The 21170-nt window shown below is 43.2% G+C and overlaps 1 protein-coding gene across 8 annotated transcripts in view; it reads right to left on the bottom strand.

Annotated features, from left to right (window-relative positions):
• The window catches only part of UNK (unk zinc finger), a 51512-nt gene that overhangs the window by 12789 nt on the left and 17553 nt on the right, over nt 1-21170 (bottom strand). For 6 of the 8 annotated variants that reach the window (XM_027691934.1, XM_027691931.1, XM_027691932.1 and 3 more), the window contains exons 2-10: nt 13938-14147; nt 12170-12346; nt 11503-11633; nt 11237-11372; nt 8967-9084; nt 7938-8022; nt 5969-6111; nt 4627-4674; nt 3538-3738 (exon numbers count right to left, since the gene is read on the bottom strand). In XM_027691934.1, coding sequence (XP_027547735.1) covers nt 3538-3738; nt 4627-4674; nt 5969-6111; nt 7938-8022; nt 8967-9084; nt 11237-11372; nt 11503-11620 — 849 coding nt within the window. In that variant the 5' untranslated portion in view covers nt 11621-11633; nt 12170-12346; nt 13938-14147. The remainder of the gene's footprint in view (nt 1-3537; nt 3739-4626; nt 4675-5968; nt 6112-7937; nt 8023-8966; nt 9085-11236; nt 11373-11502; nt 11634-12169; nt 12347-13937; nt 14148-21170) is intronic. The other 2 variants (XM_027691927.1, XM_027691933.1) reach the window with 2 other exon arrangements.

A 21170-nucleotide genomic window follows, 5' to 3' on the forward strand; every position in this document is an offset into this window, starting at 1 on the left:
ACTATCTAGCCTAAAAATTCAGCTTAAGGACCTTCCAGCACTATATCCTTAATGGATATCAATTCTCTTGCCTTGCAACATCAGTCAGTTCTGATGGAACTCAGTTGGGAAGGAAGTGGCCTCAGGAGCCTGTCAGTGTGTAACGGTCTGTCTGCAGACCTTGCTCCCTTCCTCCCGTGCTGTGACACGGCACAGGGAGATCAATCACAGCCTCTGGGCACAGAGAGGGAGCAAAAAAAGTACTGAGAGTCAGTGCTGCTTGTTTACTCCCTCTCCAGCCTCCCCAGTCTGAAACACAGACATATTCCAGGCACAAAGTGCACACGATGGTTTTTATCCCAAATGCAGGCAAGGGAGATGTGCAACAGCAGCACACGAGACACCACGCTGATCTGAAGTGATATGCCTTGACTTCTTGGCTTAAACAGTCTCATGACAAAGATAAATGATTGCTGGAGAGGGATGACATAACCAGACAGGCGAAAGAGCAGCGGAAGAATTCATCCCTTGGTTTTACTTCATTAAATCATTTTCCCTACTCAACTGCATGCCTGTGGGCAGATGGGGAGGTCAAAGCCTGGCAGCCAGGCAGTTGAGATATGGACACAAAGATCCTTCTGCAGTGGGTACCACTCTCTCACGCTTCCCTGAACAACATGCAGTGTGTTTACACACAGCAGAACTGCCACTGAACCCATCACGGGCTTGTTCTCCTTTGTGAGCGGGAGCTGCGATACGTGAGTGCATCTGTGTGTGTCTGATAACACGCCTGCTACATTATCCAACACATCCCTGCCCCCCCGACACTCCTCTGAACACAAAACGTGCTATCACAGACGTCACAGCTGAAGGGAAGGCACTTACACAGCCGTGCCCCCACTGAGAGGCTTCCTGCCAACGTAGGGAGTTTGCTCTGCTGCAGTTTAGTCGTACTGGAAGGGGCTTTTTTCCTTTAAGGAGGGGAAAAGTGAACCCATTTCCACGTTAGTCCCAATTCCCACTGCCTTGAATTCACAAAACACAAGCAAACCAAATGTCACCACTAAGCCACTCTCCTTTAGTCCTGAATAACACTAGAAAGGGCACACATCGAGACAAAAATTCAAAGGACAGGCTGAAACTCTCCAGCTCACTCTGGTGCAGTCAGGGAAGAGGACAAGGGACATAAATTATGAGTGAAACTAAATGTTTTCTGACCAGCATGGAACAAACCTACTGTGCTGTGTGTCAGGACTTGGGAACACCTCCTGGTCGTGGCATTCAAGTCCTTCCAGTGCAGCCAGCATTTTTCCAGCTTGCTAAATCTTTTGGGACTGGGGAAAAGTATTTTTAGCTTTAACTGCTGGCTCAGCCTTACCACAAACTATGTGGAATCTATTAAGACAGAAGGTGTATTTTTCATTCTAATAAGATAGAAACTATTTGTACTAATTCTACAGAGGAAAAATGACAAGCCCATTGCAGAGCTGAGCCAGAGCGACTCCAATGTTTTTATATAGGAGTTGACAAAGTTAAATGCCTAATTAGTGGTCCAATTTACAGGGTATATGAGAATCTCTGGTGCCCACAGCAGCCAAAGGGAATTACAGAAGAATTTAAAAAGTAAGTAATTACAGATTAAAATAAAATTAAATCAGGACACTTATGAGACACCTACTTTTGTCTGTAGAAGCCTAGCATAAGGCAATTGTGATTACTTCTGTCTATACCTTAATAGCTATTTATTCCAGTCATTTAACACAGGTTTTGCTTAATTAAAGCCACATAATTAAGAAGCTATGTGAATAAAGCATCTTTGTAGCACAGATCCAACTTCAGATATAAATGCTCATCCTCTGGCCCTCCTTTTAAAAGTCCTATTCATGCTCCAACCCCTTTCTCCTTGGCTTAGGCTTGCTGCCCATTTTCTCCAAAGCAGGGCCTCCCTGGCACTCTGCCTCTGCTGGCAGCAGACAGGGGTTCTCTCAGTCCTTCAGCTCTGGGTTCACTCCTCCTTTGCAGCAGAGGCCACAGAGAACGAGGACATGCTTCTTCTTTTGTTTCTAAACAACTGTTACAAGCTGCTGTGCCCATGAGAAGTGCCAGGATCACAGCATGGTCTGCTCTTTACCCCCAAAGACGTGTTGCATCAATTTGCAGTTTCCTAAGCCACATCCCCGTTAAGCCAGACAATGGAAGCATTTATAAGAGAGCACACATGCATATAGCTTAATCTGGATTTGTCACTGCATCATTTTAATTAGACTAAACAGTGTTCAAGACTTGGTCCTACTGCAAAGCTTGGTCATATTTTCCCAAAGCTGTAAAAATAAATAAAACAAACCCCATGGAGTCTGCTTCTAAATTCAACTACTTTATGCAAGACTTAGTCTGGATGGGATATTTCCACTGTTTTCTCACAGCAGTGCAATACAGAGGCAGCAGTACAGACTCATTAAGGCTGACTTCTTTAATGGCACAGACAAGAGCTTAAACGTAGCCAGGCTGAAAGCAGCTCCTCTTGTCATCTCTGTTCTCAGGCAACACAGACCTGATATTCTTATTCCTTTTTATTTTTTTTTTTTTTAAAAACTTGGAGATATTTTTGCAGGCACCTCCTCATGCAAGTAGCTATTCCCTTCCCCCTAAATCAAGATGTTGTTCTATTACAATTACAAACCCAGTGAGGCATAAAACCTGAGACTGAAGCTCTGGGTTGGGCTCAGGTTGGAAGGGACGGTGCAGAGAAACTATTCATTGTAACATCAAGAAAGCAAATTCACAGTAAGAAGCTGACTGTGGAGAAGCTTATGTGTGGCAAAGAGATGGAAGAGACTGTTGCAGGCCTAAGAAGCACTATGAATAAGGCATGATACCAGGAAGAAGACTGAGGATGCAGCAAGGCGAGACTGGGATATCCAAAAGGGATAAGAGGGAATGTCATTAAAAGATATGGGTTGGGTAATATTCAGAGGATTCTTCAAATGAGAATGAGGAATTGAAATTTAATACAGAAGCCACAGGAGAGAGTCAAGGATCAGAATGATAGGGCCAAAGAGGCAAGACACAACTAACATGACATTTTTAATACACTAGAGAAATGAACAGTGAAAACAGAAGACAAACCAAGTCACAGAGGCCAAGGTAAGAGTCTGGAGTGGGAACAGAGAAGGAAGGATGAGACAATGAGACAATACAGCAAAAGAAACAGCAACTCTTGGCAAGGACCTAAATATGGAAAAAGAAAGACCAAGAAGTGATGTGGGAAGCTACCAAGGGTCAACACAGGACAGGAGTTGTGAGGGGTTAGGAGAACAAGCAGCAGCTCCACTTCCACAAAACAGAGTGTGTGATGGCAGCAAGGCAGACAAGAATGGATGTAAGATGAAAGGGGCTGGAAGGGAGGCTGAAAGCAACAGCAGAGATCTGGAAATGCACATGAGAACAGTGCTTTCCAACTTCTATTCCATCAAAAATAAAAACACAATCAAGCTAGACTGGGCAATCTCTCATTCTTCCTCATCCCCCCAGTTCTTCCAGCCAATATTCCCTACTAACCTGGCATTTGAAACTCTTCAAATACTCGGCCCCCACCTGATCTTCTCGCTCAAACCCCGGTGCCTTCTTGTAGCTGCCGGCTGCTGTTACTGAGTCTGGAGGAAAACCAATGGTCTCCAAGCTGTGGGGCTTTCCAATGGCACCGGGAGGAGACCCACATATATTAGATGGGCTTCCAAGACTGCTGTTCCTACAAAGAATCTAACAGAAGGAACAAGTGTCAGGAAAGTACAGCCAGCCAGGAGCAATGACATGAAGGGGAGAGGCACCCCATGGAAGGGCTCAATTCACTTCACTGTTTGCAGACTGATTACACTGACAGTCAACAAAACTACACAAGCTTTCAGCAAACAGTAATTAAAAAAACAGGGAAAAGCTCCACTGGATTTTTACAGTCCCACAATTATGGTTTTACTGTCGCTCCTTCGGAGTGCAGTCTTGTAAAATCCAACCTACAGCTCTAGTGACATTTATCCTTTTTGAAGCCTCAGATGTGAGTGATCCGAGTTTCCAACCTGACCATAACTCTATTCTCTTTCCTTAGGCTACAGTGGATCCTGTCTGACTCTGGGTAGTAGTGTGGAACCTGGAGAGGTGCTTTCGCAGTCAGAACAACCAAACATATCTGAGCTATTGTGTAATATTGTATTTTTTGCTTTCCAGTTGGAAATCTGAAAGCTTTAATGCAGACATTAAAGCTGTATCAACAGCTGCATTAAAAAAACCTCAATGATTTCCAACAGTTCCATTCTTTGGACTAATACCAGGGACCACAATCACATGCAATAAGGCTAGTTTTGCACTGTAGATGAAGCCACAGACAGCAGTAAGATGAGCTTTAGAGAATGTGTCCACCTGGATCAATGCAAATATCCCATTTCTCTGGGACAAAAAACTATTCACCTGCACTGACAAGCATGACTGTGCTCCAGACATCACAGATTCAAATGTGGCACAGTCTGGGCTGGCATTAGGGGAAGAAAAAAGAAAAAAAGAAAAAAAAAGGAGCAGCCTACAATGTTTTGGGTTTATTTTTATCCAGACATTCTGCTGTCCACGCTTCCCTACAGTCGCAAAGATACTACTCACTGTGGTGGAGGTGGGGCTAGTTGGCAGAGTTCCTGATTTATTCCACACCTACAGTACAAATACAAAACAGAACAGGCCACGTGAGGCTGGCGGCTACAGGGACCTTTTTTCTCTGATTAATTCATCATGTAAAATGATCACCAGCAAAGCCATATTTGTTTGCAAGCTACATGCAGATGCCCTGTGGAGTGATGAAGTCACAGACAGACATGTGTTGCCATTTGGCACATATCCAAGGATTAGGAAAGACTGTTTAAAAGACTAAGAGCCTGAGATAGAAAAGACCTAAACGGTCTAATAAGTAGGAGATATCTTCAACTTCTCTGCAACTTTCAGAGAATTTAGATGATACATTCATAAGATGAAGGGGTTTTGGTTTTTACTTCTTTCCACAGTGTTATTTAGTAAGAGACAATATTACATCCAGACTTTTCAAGATCTGTTTGGAATTCTAGCTGCAATCAAATTCAGGACAACTATGAACTGTTATGTTGGCTTTGGCACCAATAAAATCAAACTCAGCTTCTCTTTTAAAAGAGAGGGAATAAGATAAAACAGAGGTCCTAAATGAGTTCACCCCATTCTGACCAGTTTCAAATGAGTTAAACTCGTGTCATTTTACCTCCTCAGAACCTCTACCAACCATTTGAAAAGGTTACACATCTTATCAAGAGCAGTGCAAACAGGAAAGATTTAACAAACAGAAAAAAACCTAAGTAAAAATGTAGACTTGAATTCCATGGGCTTCTTATCCTACTGTGAGTATCTGTTCAGCATTTAAACATCTCCCTTATCGTATGGACAACTAAAATAAAGTATTACCAACAGTCTGGGGCATCACTTAAACATATTTCAGAGTTTAGCTATCCCCAGCAGTAGGAGAGGGAGGGAACTAAGGATATCCTATAATGCAACACACAATATGCACAGGCTAAGCCTCTGAGATTACATATGTAAACAAACTCAATTGTAGTTATGTACTTTAGAAGTTGTTGGCTCACAGCCCTTAATTAAAGGACTTGGAAACTAAGCCCAATATGTACCTCCAGACAGGAAGGAGTTGGGCTTCATGTGCGGATATATTCCACTTTCCTGAAAGTATATCAACAAACTCTGCACAGAAAGGAAGGCTTAGAAACTTTAGAGGTGAGAGGACAATACTAAAGCCACTGAATGTATGTTCTATAAAAAAAAAAACACCATATCCCTCTAAAAAGTGTGGAGAAGAAAAATCTCATATCCTTTGGGCTTTTGGATAGTTAAGATTTGTCTTCTTGGGAGAAGGAACAGTGACTCAGAGAAACTCAGACTATGGACAAGGCTTCTCCACAGGGCTACATACATTGCTAAGGTCTGGGGCATGTGGACTGGAAGGGCTGACTGGAACAGAATCCCCAGCTGCCGACGGCATGTACATCACTGGTCCTGGCTGTGTGGGGCTGGACACGGCCGAGGATTGCTGCAGCTCTTCACTGAGGGCAGGCTCTGCAAGGGATAAAAGCACAGGTAACATTACTCAAAGCTGTAAAACTGCAGTGGGGCACAAGGCATTTAGGAACAAGAATACCTAGATACTCCTCAGAGGAAAAAATATTCTACAAGCGCCTGTTTGTAAGTATGGAAGCAAAGAGAAACCTTATTTGGCAAATAGCTACCACTCATCTAATGCTCCTTACATTATTACTGCCATCACAGATACACTGTGCTGCTCTTTAGTCCATTAATGCTGCTCCAAAATTATCTTCCCTGCATGAATTGTGTGTTATTCATTCAGCTCTCTTGAACTAAGCAGAGCTTCCTTCATAGCTAGGCATAAAGTTGATGGGTGCATTATGATTAGCTGAGGGAGTTAAGTTTCCATCTGTGCTCAGTATAAACCATTACAAAAAAAAAAGTGTCAGTGGCTCAGAAGGTAAAGATGCTGTAGACTTGTAGTACTTACATCTAAGACGAGTCAGCATCTTTACAGAAACAGTTACAGAACTGACACTACACCTGTATTGCAGTATCTTTGAAGTGCTGGTTTCAACACATTTCTTGCTAAAAATCAGCAAAAGTCATGCCTGGAGCAGATATTTTAATTAAATTAGGCCCTCAGTGTTCAGCTGGCTAAGGAAGGACTAAAAGATGTAACTCCATAAGACAGCACAAGAAATAACCAGGTTGGAATGACTGAAGTGCCACAGAATGTTACTCTCCCTTTAAGTAATACAATATCAAATGCAGCAATATTGTCAGGAGTAAGGCATCCCTAATCAAAAATACTACATTATACCAAAGGAAGTTTGCAAAACACTGTTCCTTTATCAAGATTTCATTCTGTAAAGCTTGCTGGATCACACTGTGTAGTTGCACTCCTGTGTTTTGGGCGATTACAGCCCACAGCTCCAGCTATAATTACTGCTTGTCAACAAGGCCTCCTATAAAAGGAACTGCATAACCTGTAGGGAATTTACTCTCCCCATTCCTTGACAAAGGCAGCAATTACTAATTCCCTCATTTACAAAGGACAATCAAATAACAAAGAGATTTTCTCAAGGCCATGTAGTGAGTCAGTATATCAGAGCCAATCTACTGAGTTCTGAGTAACCTGCTCTAATTGCTGCAAAGTCAGCAGTGAGATCGGAGTGTAGAAACCGAGAAGAAGCCATAGGACAGGAACTAACCATTATTTATGAATGTTAGTACCCACCTGTATATAGAACTCCCACAAACAAAACAGCATCATTAGATGATTAAAGTAAGGATTGAAATAATGCCCTATAAATCAGGGAGCTACTGAGAAAAGAGGATTTAAGGAAAAGCAGGAAAAAAGCTGCATATTTTTCTTCTTCAACCTGATTTAAAGATTTAAACTCTAAGTAAAACTTCATAAATAGTAAAACAGCATTTAATTTTTTTAATGTATCAATGTATTATCTATAATCAGCAACTTTACCCTCAGCTTTTTAAAGCACAACACTTTGCAGCTTATCTAGGTACAGTTCACCCATGCACAGAAGAGAAGCAGTTTTGTCCATTTCCATCCTCCCGAATTGACACAGAGAACTGAGCAGGTGAGAGGGAACAGAGGGAGATCCTTCAAGAGACAGTGAGCTAAGGGCCAAGTCCTACAGAGTACCTACTGCCTCCAACTCTGCCAACACCTTCCACACTAGCATGGTTTTATAGAAATTATCAAAGTTAACACTTTGGTTCGAAAAAACCTTCACAGAAGTTCTGGTTTTGCAGCCCTGTATCTTAAACTGTTTTGGTCAGAAGCTCTCCATAGCTCAAATACCCACGAAAGATGAGAGAAGTAGTCCACGTACGTTCTACATGTGCAAAGGCACAGAAGGGTCCTCGGGGACAGCTGCCAGACTGCTGCATATCATTACATTTGGTGGATTTGTAGATCTAAGGATGGGAGAAAACAAAAAAAACCCAACAACTGACATGAACAGAAAATAACAGTGACCACCAGCCCAGGTACAAAAGTTCTATGAAGAAACTCAACAGCAAGGTAGAGGGACAGAGAAAAAAGGTGCAAAGGCCAGCAGAGCTCAGGGTGACCATTTCAGTGCTTTGCTTCAAAGAAAGGAAAACCCACTAGAGTTCTGGAAACACCAAAATATGCCCATCAAAGCTAGAGCTCACCCAAAGACCAACCCACCACACACCAGCTCACCCAAAGGTGAAGTCCCCCAGTCTTACTGGAAGCTCCATGGATATTACAAATGGCAAAAGGTAGGAAACAGTTGACAGATGACAGCACAGAAAGTTCCAGCCACATGTTTGCAAGGAAAATAACAAACCATTGACAATGATTGTAGCAAATGGATTATTCCCTTTCCCCCCAGTTTGACAGGCGGTGACAATGGTTACTTTGCCGATACGGGCCCAACAAAGCTTTTCAACACTGTAACATGAAGCAGACTACCAAAAGGTCTTAATTACACTTTCTGTGAGGATATTGGAATGCTCTGGGCATTCTCACAACCAAGAGCTGTGTGGTGTTCAGTGCTATCATCATCAACCACAAGCTTTTATTCAAGGAAACAGATGCCGTATGCTGACATGCAGACCCACACTGTGCTTTCCTAATGGCCCCATCCATGAGACTGCTCTCACACTTGAGTTTTTCCCCACTTTTCTTACCTCCTCCCATGTGGTCTACCTAACAAAAATCTGTCAAGCAGCTGAATTTCAGCTTACTCCCAATATGCAGTTTCTCTGTATCCCAGGACTACACTACAAGCAGCCCACATGTTCTCCCACCTGGCACACTAATTTATTTCATAACATTGGAATGCTTTTGGCTTTTCAATCAACTACCAAATGGAGCAAGGAGGTTACTGTACCTCTGGATGGAACTGCTGCTCTGTGCGAGTGTGGCAGTACTGGCATGAGTCTCCATTTTCACACTTACTGGGATCTCCCCACTCGTCTCCGTGTTTCACACTGGGACATGGTGAAGATCTGTGTAAATAAGGCAGCAGGAGAATGCATCAGACTCACAGATGAGCTTTGTGCTTTCATTACTTTGAGCAGGTGGAGGGAGGTGAGTCCCCCTCTGCTCCATTGCTCTGAGACCCCATCTGGAGCTGCATCCAGCTCTGGGGTCCCCAACACAGGAAGGACATGGATGTGGTGGAGCAAGTCCAGAGGAGGCCACGAAGATGCTCCAAGGGCTGGAGCACCTCCACTATAGACACAGGCTGGGAGAGTTGGGGTTGTTCAGCCTGGGGAAGGGAAGGCTCTGGAGAGACCTTAAGAGTCCCTTCCAGTGCCTAAAGGGGCTCCAATAGAGCTGGAGAGGAACTTTGGACAAGGGCCTGGAGTGGCAAGACTGAGAGTAATGGCTTTAAACCAAAAAAGAGTAGATTTAGATTAGATACAAGGAAGAAATCATTCCCTGTGAGGGTGGTGAGGCCTTGGCACAGGTTGCCCAGAGAAGCTGTGGCTGCCCCATCCCTGGAAGTGTCCAAGGCCAGGCTGGGCAGGTCTTGGAGCAACCTGGTCTAATAGAAGGTGTCCCTGCCCATGGCAGGGGTTGGAACTAGATGACCATTAAGGTCCCTTCCAAGCCAAACCATCCTATGATGTTACAATTCCCCGATCAGGGGGCAGGTTTGGCTGCCCACCCTCAGCTGTACAATCTGCTTGGTTGCTGCTTCCCCAGCCCCCACCCAGCTGCTACTGCATCTTCTTCCCCTTCTTCCAGTTTTCCAATGACAGAAACATGGCTTAATTCTCTATTTGGAATAGAATACAACTTGAACCAACACACACAACTTAACAATATTAGCAGCTGATGTGATTAGTGTCAGAGACGCTGGGTCTGGTTTCTGTTTTGGAACTGCACCTTCATAGAAAGCTAAGAAGTTAATTGGCTAATCCTAAAACACATAATACCCTTACAGCAGTATGTTTCCAGGTTTATAGTGTGGCCATGTGGAAAAGAGGCTGAGTCAGGTCACTGGGGAAAAGGCAAGTCCGTTTTCTTTCTCCCATACAGGAACAGTTCTTTTTTTTCTAGATCTGAATTTCTGCCGTGACCTACTTCCCCTGCTCTTTATGCTCTTAACCATTCCCTCAAACAACAGCAGAGGGAAGCAGATAGCAGCACCAGCACAGCCAGCATGAGAGGAGCCACATCAGCTGGGGGTGGGGAAAACACAGGAGTGAGAGGAGATCTGGAGGGGAGAAGCTTTCATCTCTTCCCCTCCCAAAGGGCCCAGGCAGGGGCAGAAAGCACACAGCTGCTGCCTGAAGATTGCCTTAGTGTTCCTGTTCCTCCTGAAAGTGTTGGGATTAATGTTCCTTTGGTCCCCGTCTGTTTAATTTTTTAAATACAGAATTTCAGTGCCAATTCAAAAAATTTCTGTGAATGCTGGGGGTGGGGAAGGGAAGCGAGAACATCCACGGCATTTTCTCTCCTGGTTTTCTGGTCTGCTCCTATGTTTTTCAAAAAGGAACTAAGGAAAAGCCCCACTGAGACCACAACAAAAGCTCTGTTGTACTGGAGGAAATGAGGGCCTATAATTTGGATGAAATGCGTTCAGGGAGACACAGCACGCTGAAAAATCCAGCGACAGCTGAGTGACAGAACACCCTGGAGCCTCAAAAGCAGAGCCTTTAGCAGCTGGTTAGGAATGCATGTCCAGCTACAGTCCTGCTCACCCCGTGCCTCATGATCCCCATCACCAGGCACACACAACAAGCAGCCTGATGATTCTGAATCCTTTACCATGAAAACACTGTTGTGTGAGTTTGTTTCTAGATGGGGATTAAAACTTCCTTTTCTTTTCTTTTCTTTTCCCTGCGCTGCTTTCTAAAGCAGAAGTTTATGTGCAAAGGGGAAGCCAGACACAGGTCTGTTTGCTATAAAATCAGAGTTGTAACGTGATTAACAATTCATTTGTTAGAGACACTGGTTCCTATATACAGGAAAACTCCTTGTTTAGTTTGTTATCCTTCTCCCAGTGAGAAATAACAGTCCATCACATCTCCTGCCTTGGAGATATGCTAAAAACAACTATCTAGTGGTCAAAATCCTGGCTCCTTCATCACAGATTTCCAATACACTGCATCACTCAGCTGGGAAGCAGGATATCCAGGATCACAGTACCTGTATTTGTGTTTTCTTGGACTTCTTCTTCTGTCTTTGCTATTGTGGTAGTAGGGACAGGCATAACCCTGGCGACAGAGCCGGGGGGGTTTCTTACATTGCTCTGTCTTGTAATTTCCCAACACGTACGTTGTATCTGCAAAACAAGGAACCAGTCAGTGGGAGATGACCACAATCTGTATTTACTATACAAAAGCTTTTGACAGGAGCAAGCACCCCAGAGAAACCAGACTTTGCCAGTCCCACAGATCCTAAGTGACACTCACCTTGCCACCTTGGCTCCTCACTGAGTATTTTCTCTATCATGGCATGGCTGGCAGCGACCGCAGACTGACCCTCTATGCCTCCTTCAGATGTTGTCTGACCATTCTGCAAAGCCTCCATGGCCTGAAGCTCCCTTTGGGGACAGAGTTAAATGAACAGACTGAGCAGACGAAGAGTCAGGTACGAGTGCATAAAAACTGACATACTAGAGCATTTCCTAAGTGGGTGCATTTCAGTCATGCATTTTTTGTCAGAATATCTTTAGCTGAACAGCAACTGTAATAAAAAAAAAAAACTTAATTCCCTGGGAATTCCAGATGCACTATTTTGACTCCCCCATGAAATTCCAAAGTGTGATCCCTTCCCCCATTTTGACAATCCTCCCTAGAGATTTTGTAGATTTGCCTTATTAGGAAGGGATATTTCATCATCACTCCATTTCATGCTGAAGCAGTACTGTCCTTCAATCACTTCACTTTTCATTTGGGTACAGAAATTACCTTTTCCATAGAGAGCCCCAACCTCCACTCCCTCTTTTCCCTGTGCTGCTTTCCAAATCATGAGTTTATGTGGTAAAGGGAAGGCAGACACGGGTCTGTTTGCTATAAAATCAGAGTTGTAACATGATTTAACAGTTCATTTCCATAACAATTCACTTCCTGCCCCCACCTGATGTCGTACACCGGCGAGCGCAGGTCATGGGGCCCATGAGCGAACGCGCAGTGGACTCCGTTCTTCGTGCAGTTTCCCTTGGAGTCTGTCTCATGGATACAGATTCCAGTTTTGTAGTAGCGTAAGTGATACCTCCTCTCTGTGTCTCCAGTAGTTCTATGCAAGAAGGGACACCTGAGGGAGGGCAGGAGGGGAAGAACAAAGTTTAGTCACGCAGGTGATGGATTCAACACTACCAGAAGACACAGTGCTGATGTGACACAGGACACTGCAGCTGCCAACACCTTTGCTAACTCTGCCCCTTCTTTTATGCTGTTCCAGTGCTACAGAGAACTCCCAAACCTGTCACTGCACAGGATGTAGTTTCCCTCCCAAAAAGACAACTGGATTATTAAACCAGCAGATCCTTATGGTTCTGGTCTAGTGACTGCCAGGGACTGGAAAAGAGCAAGGACATTGCCAAGGTGTCCTGATGTACTGGCTGGGATTGAAGGGACCTCACATACCATTTCCTCAGCAGCCCATCTAGACTTGGTGCTGTTACTGTTTCCTGCTGATGCACCTAGAGATGCAGCCTTTATGCAGAGCATGGGACAAGAAAGGAGAATTACAACACTTATCATTTTAACTTGTGTTTTATTTCCCCTCTTAGGCAGAGGAGGAACAAGCTATCCTGACAGTTTAAAAAAAAAATTAAAAAATGGAATAGGCAAAGTTTAGATATTGCAGCATCAAGCTAAAAATATAAATCAGCAAGAGTTCTGAGATGACAACTGCTTTCATTCACTGAGTGCAAGCCAGATATCAACCAGTGATCTAGAAGCCAAAGCCCACAAATATCTCATTTCCAGTTCTTTCCAGATCTCTTCTACCAAGGAAGAAAGTATTGAAATTGAAGCTTCAGGCTGAGGGACTATTCCATTCTGCTCTACTCACAAAAACTTTACTTAATCGGGTAAAAAAAAAAAGAAAAAAATACTGTTTTCCCAATAAATAGCATTTTTGTGTGTTTATACTGGCACCATGAAAGGGAACTGAAATTCCATCTTTTTACAACATCTCTACATAAAACACTCCCCATATTTGACCACAGTTTGGCTACACTATTTATTCTTCCATATCTGTCACATGGCTAAAGTTATATTACTGGGTTAACCCCTTCATTGCTGGGGTCTGCCACATGCACAGCAGAAACACTTGCAACTCTGCCCCAGTTAAACTTATCATAGTCATGAGGACAGAACATTTAAAAAAACAAACTCTTCCTCGTGTTGCCTTATTCTGGGTACTTGTCATTTCCCTACTGCCTTCTTTAAAGTTCCAGAAGACAAAATAAACTGGTATGTTTTTAAAAGCTGGGGACAGATAACTCAGGGGGCAGACTAGAGGACAAAGCTCCTCCTTTTTTTCTTCCATCTCTGAAAAACTAAGTTACCCTGCCAGTGAGCAAGAGCTGTTACTTGAGAGTCAGGGACTTACAGGAACAGAGTTTTTTTGTCACTGAGCTGTTTTTCCCACCTGAGTTTTGCTGAAGATGCCAAGGACAGTGAATTCCCAAGAGCCAAACTCCCATCTAAGTCACCCTTAGCAGGCCTGGAGCACACAAACTGCTGTTACAGCTTTTACATCTCGTCTCATGTTACGTCTGTGATAAAGCTGCTTTACTGCTGACTTGCCTCATCTCCACAAGAACTGGCTGGAATCATCACCTGGACTGATCCCAAAAGCCTAATGCCTGAAAAGCAGGGTGCAGTCCTTCACTTACTCATCTCCTTCCGGGCAGATTCCCGTGGTCTCGTCATACTTGGTGCAGTAGATGTCGGGGCTGTAGTTGAAGGTGCCGTCGCGGCGGCGGATGGACCTGCGGCGGCGCTGGTTCACAAAGTGCCAGTGGAAGCAGGTGTAGGGCCGGTGCTGGGTGCACTTGTGCTGCACGAACAGGGGGCACTGCTCCGTGCGGAACTCCTTCAGGTACCTGCGGGCACACACCCAGCAGCGGGGGATCAGGAGCGGGATGCAGGGCAGAGGCAACATCCAATCACCCCACAGAGTCCAGGCCAAAGCGAGCTGCATCCATCAGAGATGCCAACTGTGCTTCCCACACCCTCCCTGCTGGCGCTCCCGGTGATGGAGGTTGGGAGCTGCTTGTGTCTGTAATGGCAAGATATCCATTACACACAGGAATGTAACAAGAGCTGAAATCACTTTCTATCGGGATCACTTTGAAGAGGCTTTTCATGAGCTTAGAAAATAGTTTGTGAGAAAACAGAACTCTTAAGTACCTTTCTATGCATTTCTATCTCCAAACCCAGGGCAAAAAGGGGTTTCCTTCCTGTACATTCAGTTTAAAAAAAAAACCAAATAAAATACACTTCTTTGAGCCATGTTTAAAGCTTCAAGTGATAGAGAAAGAAAGATTTTTAAAACTCATGTCTTATCCTTGTGGTTTAACTCAGCTTCTTCAGTACATGGTCAACTATGAAATTAAAATTAATCAATTTCTCTCTTGCAGCAGTGTCAATTCAGGGCTCAGTCATGAAAAGTGGGATAACTATCCTCAAACTCTCACATGTTTATGTTGCTTTAATTTTAATATGTAATTCTCTGATAGTACATGTCTTCTTTTATCCTGAGAACTAAAGAAGTCACAAGCTTTTATTTGTGACACTAATAACAGTCTCTAAACCCAGATTGTAGAGGATTACAAAATGGTTTAGATCAACATAATGATCTGACTGTGATCTGTGTGTAGGTGCTTACAAAATCCACGCTGCTGAAACCCACGGGCTGCCCTGTATTTACAGGGAACACCCAAACAGCTCATGGAGGTCGGACCCAAATCCCACCAGGTTCCGTGTCAGAGACACATCCACAAACAAGGCAGAAGCATTCTGGTCTCCTACATATAGAGGTCAGTGTAAACAGCGAGTACCAAAATTTGTAGGTCAAAATCAAAATGCGAGTATTCTGCTGGAAGCAACAGGGTGATATAACAGCAGATACGGACTCATTTTAAGCTGCGTATGTACTCCGAGGCAACAAAGCAGAGCACAGGACTTTCTCTAGCATTCATTCCAATGTCAGACAATCTTTATCTCGTATTTCTAAATAAATGGAAAGATGTCTGATGCCCAAAGATGTATTTACAGATAATATCATCATGCCGGGCTCATTCTGAAAGCAACATCTGTAAATAAAGCCTCCTTTCCTCTTTACCCCAGCTGAAGAGAAAGCCTCGGGAAAATGCACAAATTCAACCAAAGTGGTTTTATTTGTTTGCTATGAAGAGAGAGTATCACTGGCAAGAGCTTTCCTACATTGGATTTTACAAGCATGAAAGGATAAAAGCTCTTCCTCCTCTTCAGCCTCTAAATACGTGAGATTTGCAGGTTCCACAGCTTCGGATCTGCAGACGCCCGGGGCTGGAAGCCTCCGCAGCGGCTGTAAGCCCTTCCCTACCCAAGCCCATCTGTCCCCTGCAATCCAGCGTGGCTGGAACAGTATCTGCACTGGGGCCCAAGGCTTAACAGCAGGAAAACCAGAGGCAGCTGCAGAAACAGGTCTGCTTGGTGTAGGTAAGGACTAAAAACATCACTCTGCTCCTGTTCACTCTTAGAAATCCGGCTCCATTCAAATGGAGATCCCTATTCCAGCCACAACAGCAATTAGCCTGAAAACTGAAGGCTGCAGTAAAATTCATCCATTCCTGAAAAGCTTTCTAAGCTGTTGAACCAAATACAGTTGTAGAAGGTGGAATTCCACAGATTATTTTATCTTATTAGCACACTAAGTGCTCAAAACCGACTCTAACATTTTCGTTAGAAAGCAAATTAAGTAACCTTAAGCAGCACGATGTTTAGACTGCTGTCCACAATCACCAACCAGTTGCTTGCACCCCACATCTCCACATACACCTTAGAGACATGAGATTTGTGTTACTCCCATTTTATATATGGACAAACTACAAAGCAGCTGGCTACGTGCTCCAGCTGGTATCATACGGCAACTGGAATCTGTGACAGAAACCAAGAACATTTAAACTCCTCCATCTTCACCAAGTCCTAGGCTTAAGTTCAGGAACAGCATCCTGAGCCTACTCAGTGCTCTGGAAACTAAGGGGAGATACCAGGCTTACACAACCCGAGTATTGAGCACAGCACTCCAGACTTGCAGTGACAGGCACATATAAAACACTTAAAAATCCTAGAATTTAACAACTGCACAATCAGCTGAGCTGAAACAGCTTCCCTTTAGCAGGGAAGTTTAAAAATGTACACACTGACAAGGGATTTCGGTCTCTAGTGTCTCAATTGTTGCTGAAGAGCATTTGAAAATTAATTGCATTTCATGATTGGCTAAACTCCCTGGAGAAACATTTATTATAATGTAAATGAGAGATAATTACATAAGTAAATGGTTCACCTGAAAAGTGTTTAACACCTAACTTGCTTCATCAGAAAGTCATTCTTTAATGCTGTCTATTAAATAAATGATGTCTCATTCTTAATTTCAAAGCAAGTCCTGCAAACAGGTACCAGAGCTCCACACGAGACATTAACTGTGCATGATCACCTCTGCAACAGACTGGAGGAAAAGGAGAGTTGTCACATTAACTCGCTCATTTCAAGCCTTTCAATCACTGCTCTGGGTTTTTCTTTTTTCCAAGCCACTACAACGTTTTAAATCACCCTCCTCCACAATAGCCTGAATGGTAAATTGCCTTATAGCCCTTTATTTTCTTGATCCATGAAGTGAGTTTTGGCTCCTCTGGGAGAACACGGACCACTCAACCAGCCACTTTGTATTAAAATATATGAAAGGCATCTAAACCACATGTGTTTTGGGAAGACAGAAAGGATATGCAGCTCTCACTACCACAATGTGGTGTCTCACAAAGCAGAAAGCCATTAATATTTCAGTAGCCTCCTTGCAAAGGCTCTAAACAAAAACGTAGAGAACACTGTCATGACAGATCCTTCTGGTGCCAATGGTCTCTATAATTTTTTTTTCTCCCAGAACAGCTGAGAAAAGGAATTTTTGAACGATCCTTGAAACTGAAAACAAGTTGATAGCTGGTACACATTTCACAGCGTGTCAGCCAAACGCTGTGTCTGTACAGGAAGAGGAAATCCAGCAATGATAACTTGCATTTCTCAACTCCTCTCAGGAAACTCTACCGCCCCTACATGAGGGGCAGAAGAATTATTACCCCTGTTTTATACAGGAGTCACTTCTATATTTCATTTTTAAAAAAATATGTGTAATATTTTCAAACTAATATAATTTTTTGAAAAAAGTGGAAAGCACATAGCACTGTCTTCCTCTGACACTACATGAACATCAACAGCAACACCCGCATTCCTGGAGGAAACGTTACCATTTATGAGCCTTAATAAACAAAGATGAATGCAATTCTAAACAAATAGGACAAGACTGGCTAGAACAATGCAGATCAAAGTCCCCAGGCTGAACTGAACTTGCTGCTCAACAGGACAGATGCTACTGGATATCAAAGTTTTTTTCACTAGGAAGACAAGAGGGGAGGTTCTTGGGGTAGTTTTGGGAACTTCCAGAGACCAACAGGAACGGCAAAGTATTAGAAAAACCCCAATGTTACTCTGCTGAAATTCCACTTCCTCTGGGGTGGGATGTGGGAAGGGGCAGTGACTACTCTGCAAGGAAAAAAAAAATTAAACCTAGAAAGAAGGAGGGGAAAAAAAACAAAACAAAAAACACAAACAAACAACAAAAAGAGCAAAACCAAGAAGAAACTGTAACCAAGAAGTTTCATTGCTACACGCCACAATTGCAGCCGTGTCCTGGCCACGTTCATCACCTGCCACTGCAGAGATCTCTTGTTTCTCTGCAGATTTACTGGTTCACACTGGTGCACTCAAGCAGCTCAGTAGGACAGGATACCTGCATCCATCCCGCTTCCAGGGCTGCAACTTCCTGCCAACCCTGACATAAGTCACACGTGCAGGGGAGTGAGCTCAATTCAGGAAAATGTGCTGGTAATGCACGAAGACAGCTGGGCTCCAAATTCCTCACAAAAGCCTTACCCAAAGCTCCCAGAAGTCACTGGAAGATGCAAACTCATGCCAAGAGAGAGTCCCTGCTTTGTAACAAAGGGATCAGGAAGACAGGGGAGAGTAACAATTCGGAGGAGCAAGGAAATGAAAGGATTAAAACCAACTCTTCCAAACTCCTGTTGCTTCTGTAATGCAAAGCCAGGCTCTCCTTTGCTTCCAACACCCTGTTTGAAATCTTTACGGAGGTCCCAAGACAAGCTCCTCTCGTTTGCAGCCCTTCTTGTTCCTCCTGGTCAATCCCCTTTCTGCCAAAATTCCTCCCAGGAAGAGAGGAGGGACCAAAGTGAGCGCAGAGGCTCATAAACAGGATCTGAACCTTCTGCATCAATACAACACCAGAGACAAAACCATGAGATAATTGTTTGGCTAATCCAGACTAGGACACTGTCAGCAAATGTAGGGCAATAGTGAGATCTAACACCACCGACATGGAGATTTCACATACGTGTGGGTGTGTGTTTACACCCATGGAACTGCTGCAGCACCTCAGTAAAGGGCCCTGCTGAGTGGTTGGTACCAACACTGGTATCAGTCCAGTGTCAAACACACACAGCTTTTACACCAGTAGCATTTATATTAATCACTAGTTCAGACTTGTATAAAGATTCTTAGTACTTGGCACTGTCCAAAAGAGCCCACAGAGGCAAATTTAACCAAGAATTCTACAAATAAACTGTTTGGTTATGTGTTTTGTCTTGGGTTTTGGTTTGTTTGGGTTTTTTTTTTCCTTCAAACCAAGGCTTAAGTTCCTGATAAAATTCAAGGCATCAGGAAGAAAATGCTCTTCTGCCATTACCATTTATTTTAGTCCTGTCTGCCTTCTCTCAGCAAAGTATCACACTGGCAAAGATGTCACTTCATTGGCACAAAAGTACATGGGAACGCTGGCATTTTTACATCAGTGATGTCCTGCTGCTTCAGACAGGACTGCAGGAGGCCGTGGACCTCTTCATAAAGTTTCAGGTGGTCTCAGTTCACGTCCTTCCTGAAAAACACAGTCTGACTGACAAGAGGTCACTGCTCTCATCTGCTCATCAGCTTTCCTTCTCTGGAAGCTCCTATTGGCACTGATCTGTTCAGACACCAGGATGGAGAAAGATTTCCTAATTCAGTTCAGGGGAAAAAAAAAATATATATATATCTATATGTAAAAACCTACCAGCTTCACTTAAAAATTTAAATTAGTGGTTTGAGCTAACACAGATAAAATTATCTGAAGCAAACCGGGGTGCGCTTACCCAACAGACTGTCTGCACAGGAGACAGCATGGCAAAACCCAGGAGAAAATATCTAACTATAGATATTGATATTTCTAAATCCAATAATGCCTGTCTATTGGAAATATTTTCAAAACTGCCATTTTCTTCTCAAGCTCAAAGAGCCACCCCAACACAAGAGGAAAAGAGCTGTCCATATTAAATCAGCTTTCTAAATTCATTTCACCCTCATAAAATTTTATTGCAAAAGATGATATCAGACACAGTTTAAGTAAGAAACCCATGACTCAATTATTTTCTTTTACTGAACTGTGGTGTTCCAATTGAAATGAGTCAGTAGTGCATGACAGAACCTACTTATTCCAACAGGATACTCAATAAAAATCCTACTAATGCACCTTTCGTTTAACATATTACTGACAGAGAAAACCCATGATATGCAGCTCTGACATTGCCTGGAAGTTTCTGCTCTTGGGGTAAAGGAGTATTTCAGAATAAGAAGGGAAAAAATGGGGATTTAAAGAACAGCATCAGTCCAAAATAATTTGGAAAGTCTGATACCAGCACTCCCACAATGCCTTATAAAATGCTGGCATTTCAGTGCAAAGCTTCCTGAATGGGAACAGAAACATCAACTCAAGATTTCTTAGAAATTGAGAGGAAAGAGTGAAATGAACAATTTAACTTCACAGGAATTGCAATTCCTTTTTCCCAGGGGTGGCACAATTCGACCATATCCCCCAAGCAGCAGCTGCAGACCACCAGCAGCTTGGTTTACAGCCTGAACCTCTGCGAGATGTTTAGTGTCCTTCTAGTAAGAGCAGAAGTTAAGACAAGTCTCTTTCAATAAACAATATTTTTTACTGACTGGCAGATGTAATCTAATATTGAAACAGAGTCTCACACCAATCACTGTTGAACATCAAACAATAACAAACACTTTTAGCCGCAATCTTGAAAGTTTCAATCATAATTTCAGGAAAAATTCTGAGCATGTTTTACCACTAATCTTTATCACAGAATCACAGAATGGCTTAGGGTGGAAGGGACCTTAAATATCATCTAATTCCAACCCCTCTGCATGGGCAGGGATGCCACCCACTAGGTCAGGTTTATCAGCTACTGTGGCTCACCAATATTGGCTATTTCCCCTTTTTCCATATTTAATGGCATTTAGAAAAATAACCTCACAGACCTGACCAAGCCCTCACACTTCACACCAAGTCATGCATCACTTCACACAAAATGCAAACATCTCTCACTCAGGACATCTCCACAACCATCAGTCCATCTGCCTTTCCATATTCTCAACAGCCAGAAGCAGTTCTGAAAACCTAGGAAAGATTAGAAAGCATTTAAATCTCAAAGAAAAATATATGGATCACTTTATAAAAACAAAAGGCTGACCGTGAATGTGGGGAAGGAGAAAAGGATGAGGGAAAAGTTTCAGTAAGCTCACATCTGTCAAGAAGATAGACTTCACATGCCTCAGTGTTTTCTTTATCACCTAAATAAATTGAACCATCAACTGGAAAAAGGTCACACAGCAGACAGCACTGTGTGATTTTAAAGCTGTTAAGATTTCCCCTTCTCCATTAGAGCTTGACAATAATGTCAGTCTAAGGGCAAATCAAGAAAGTGAGAGTTGAAAAGACTTATTACAGATGCATGGAGTTGGGCTTGTTTGGT

The sequence above is a fragment of the Neopelma chrysocephalum genome, unplaced genomic scaffold (genome assembly GCF_003984885.1).
Source record: "Neopelma chrysocephalum unplaced genomic scaffold, ASM398488v2 Primary Assembly neopelma1_84, whole genome shotgun sequence".
Taxonomy (NCBI): Eukaryota; Metazoa; Chordata; class Aves; order Passeriformes; family Pipridae; genus Neopelma; species Neopelma chrysocephalum.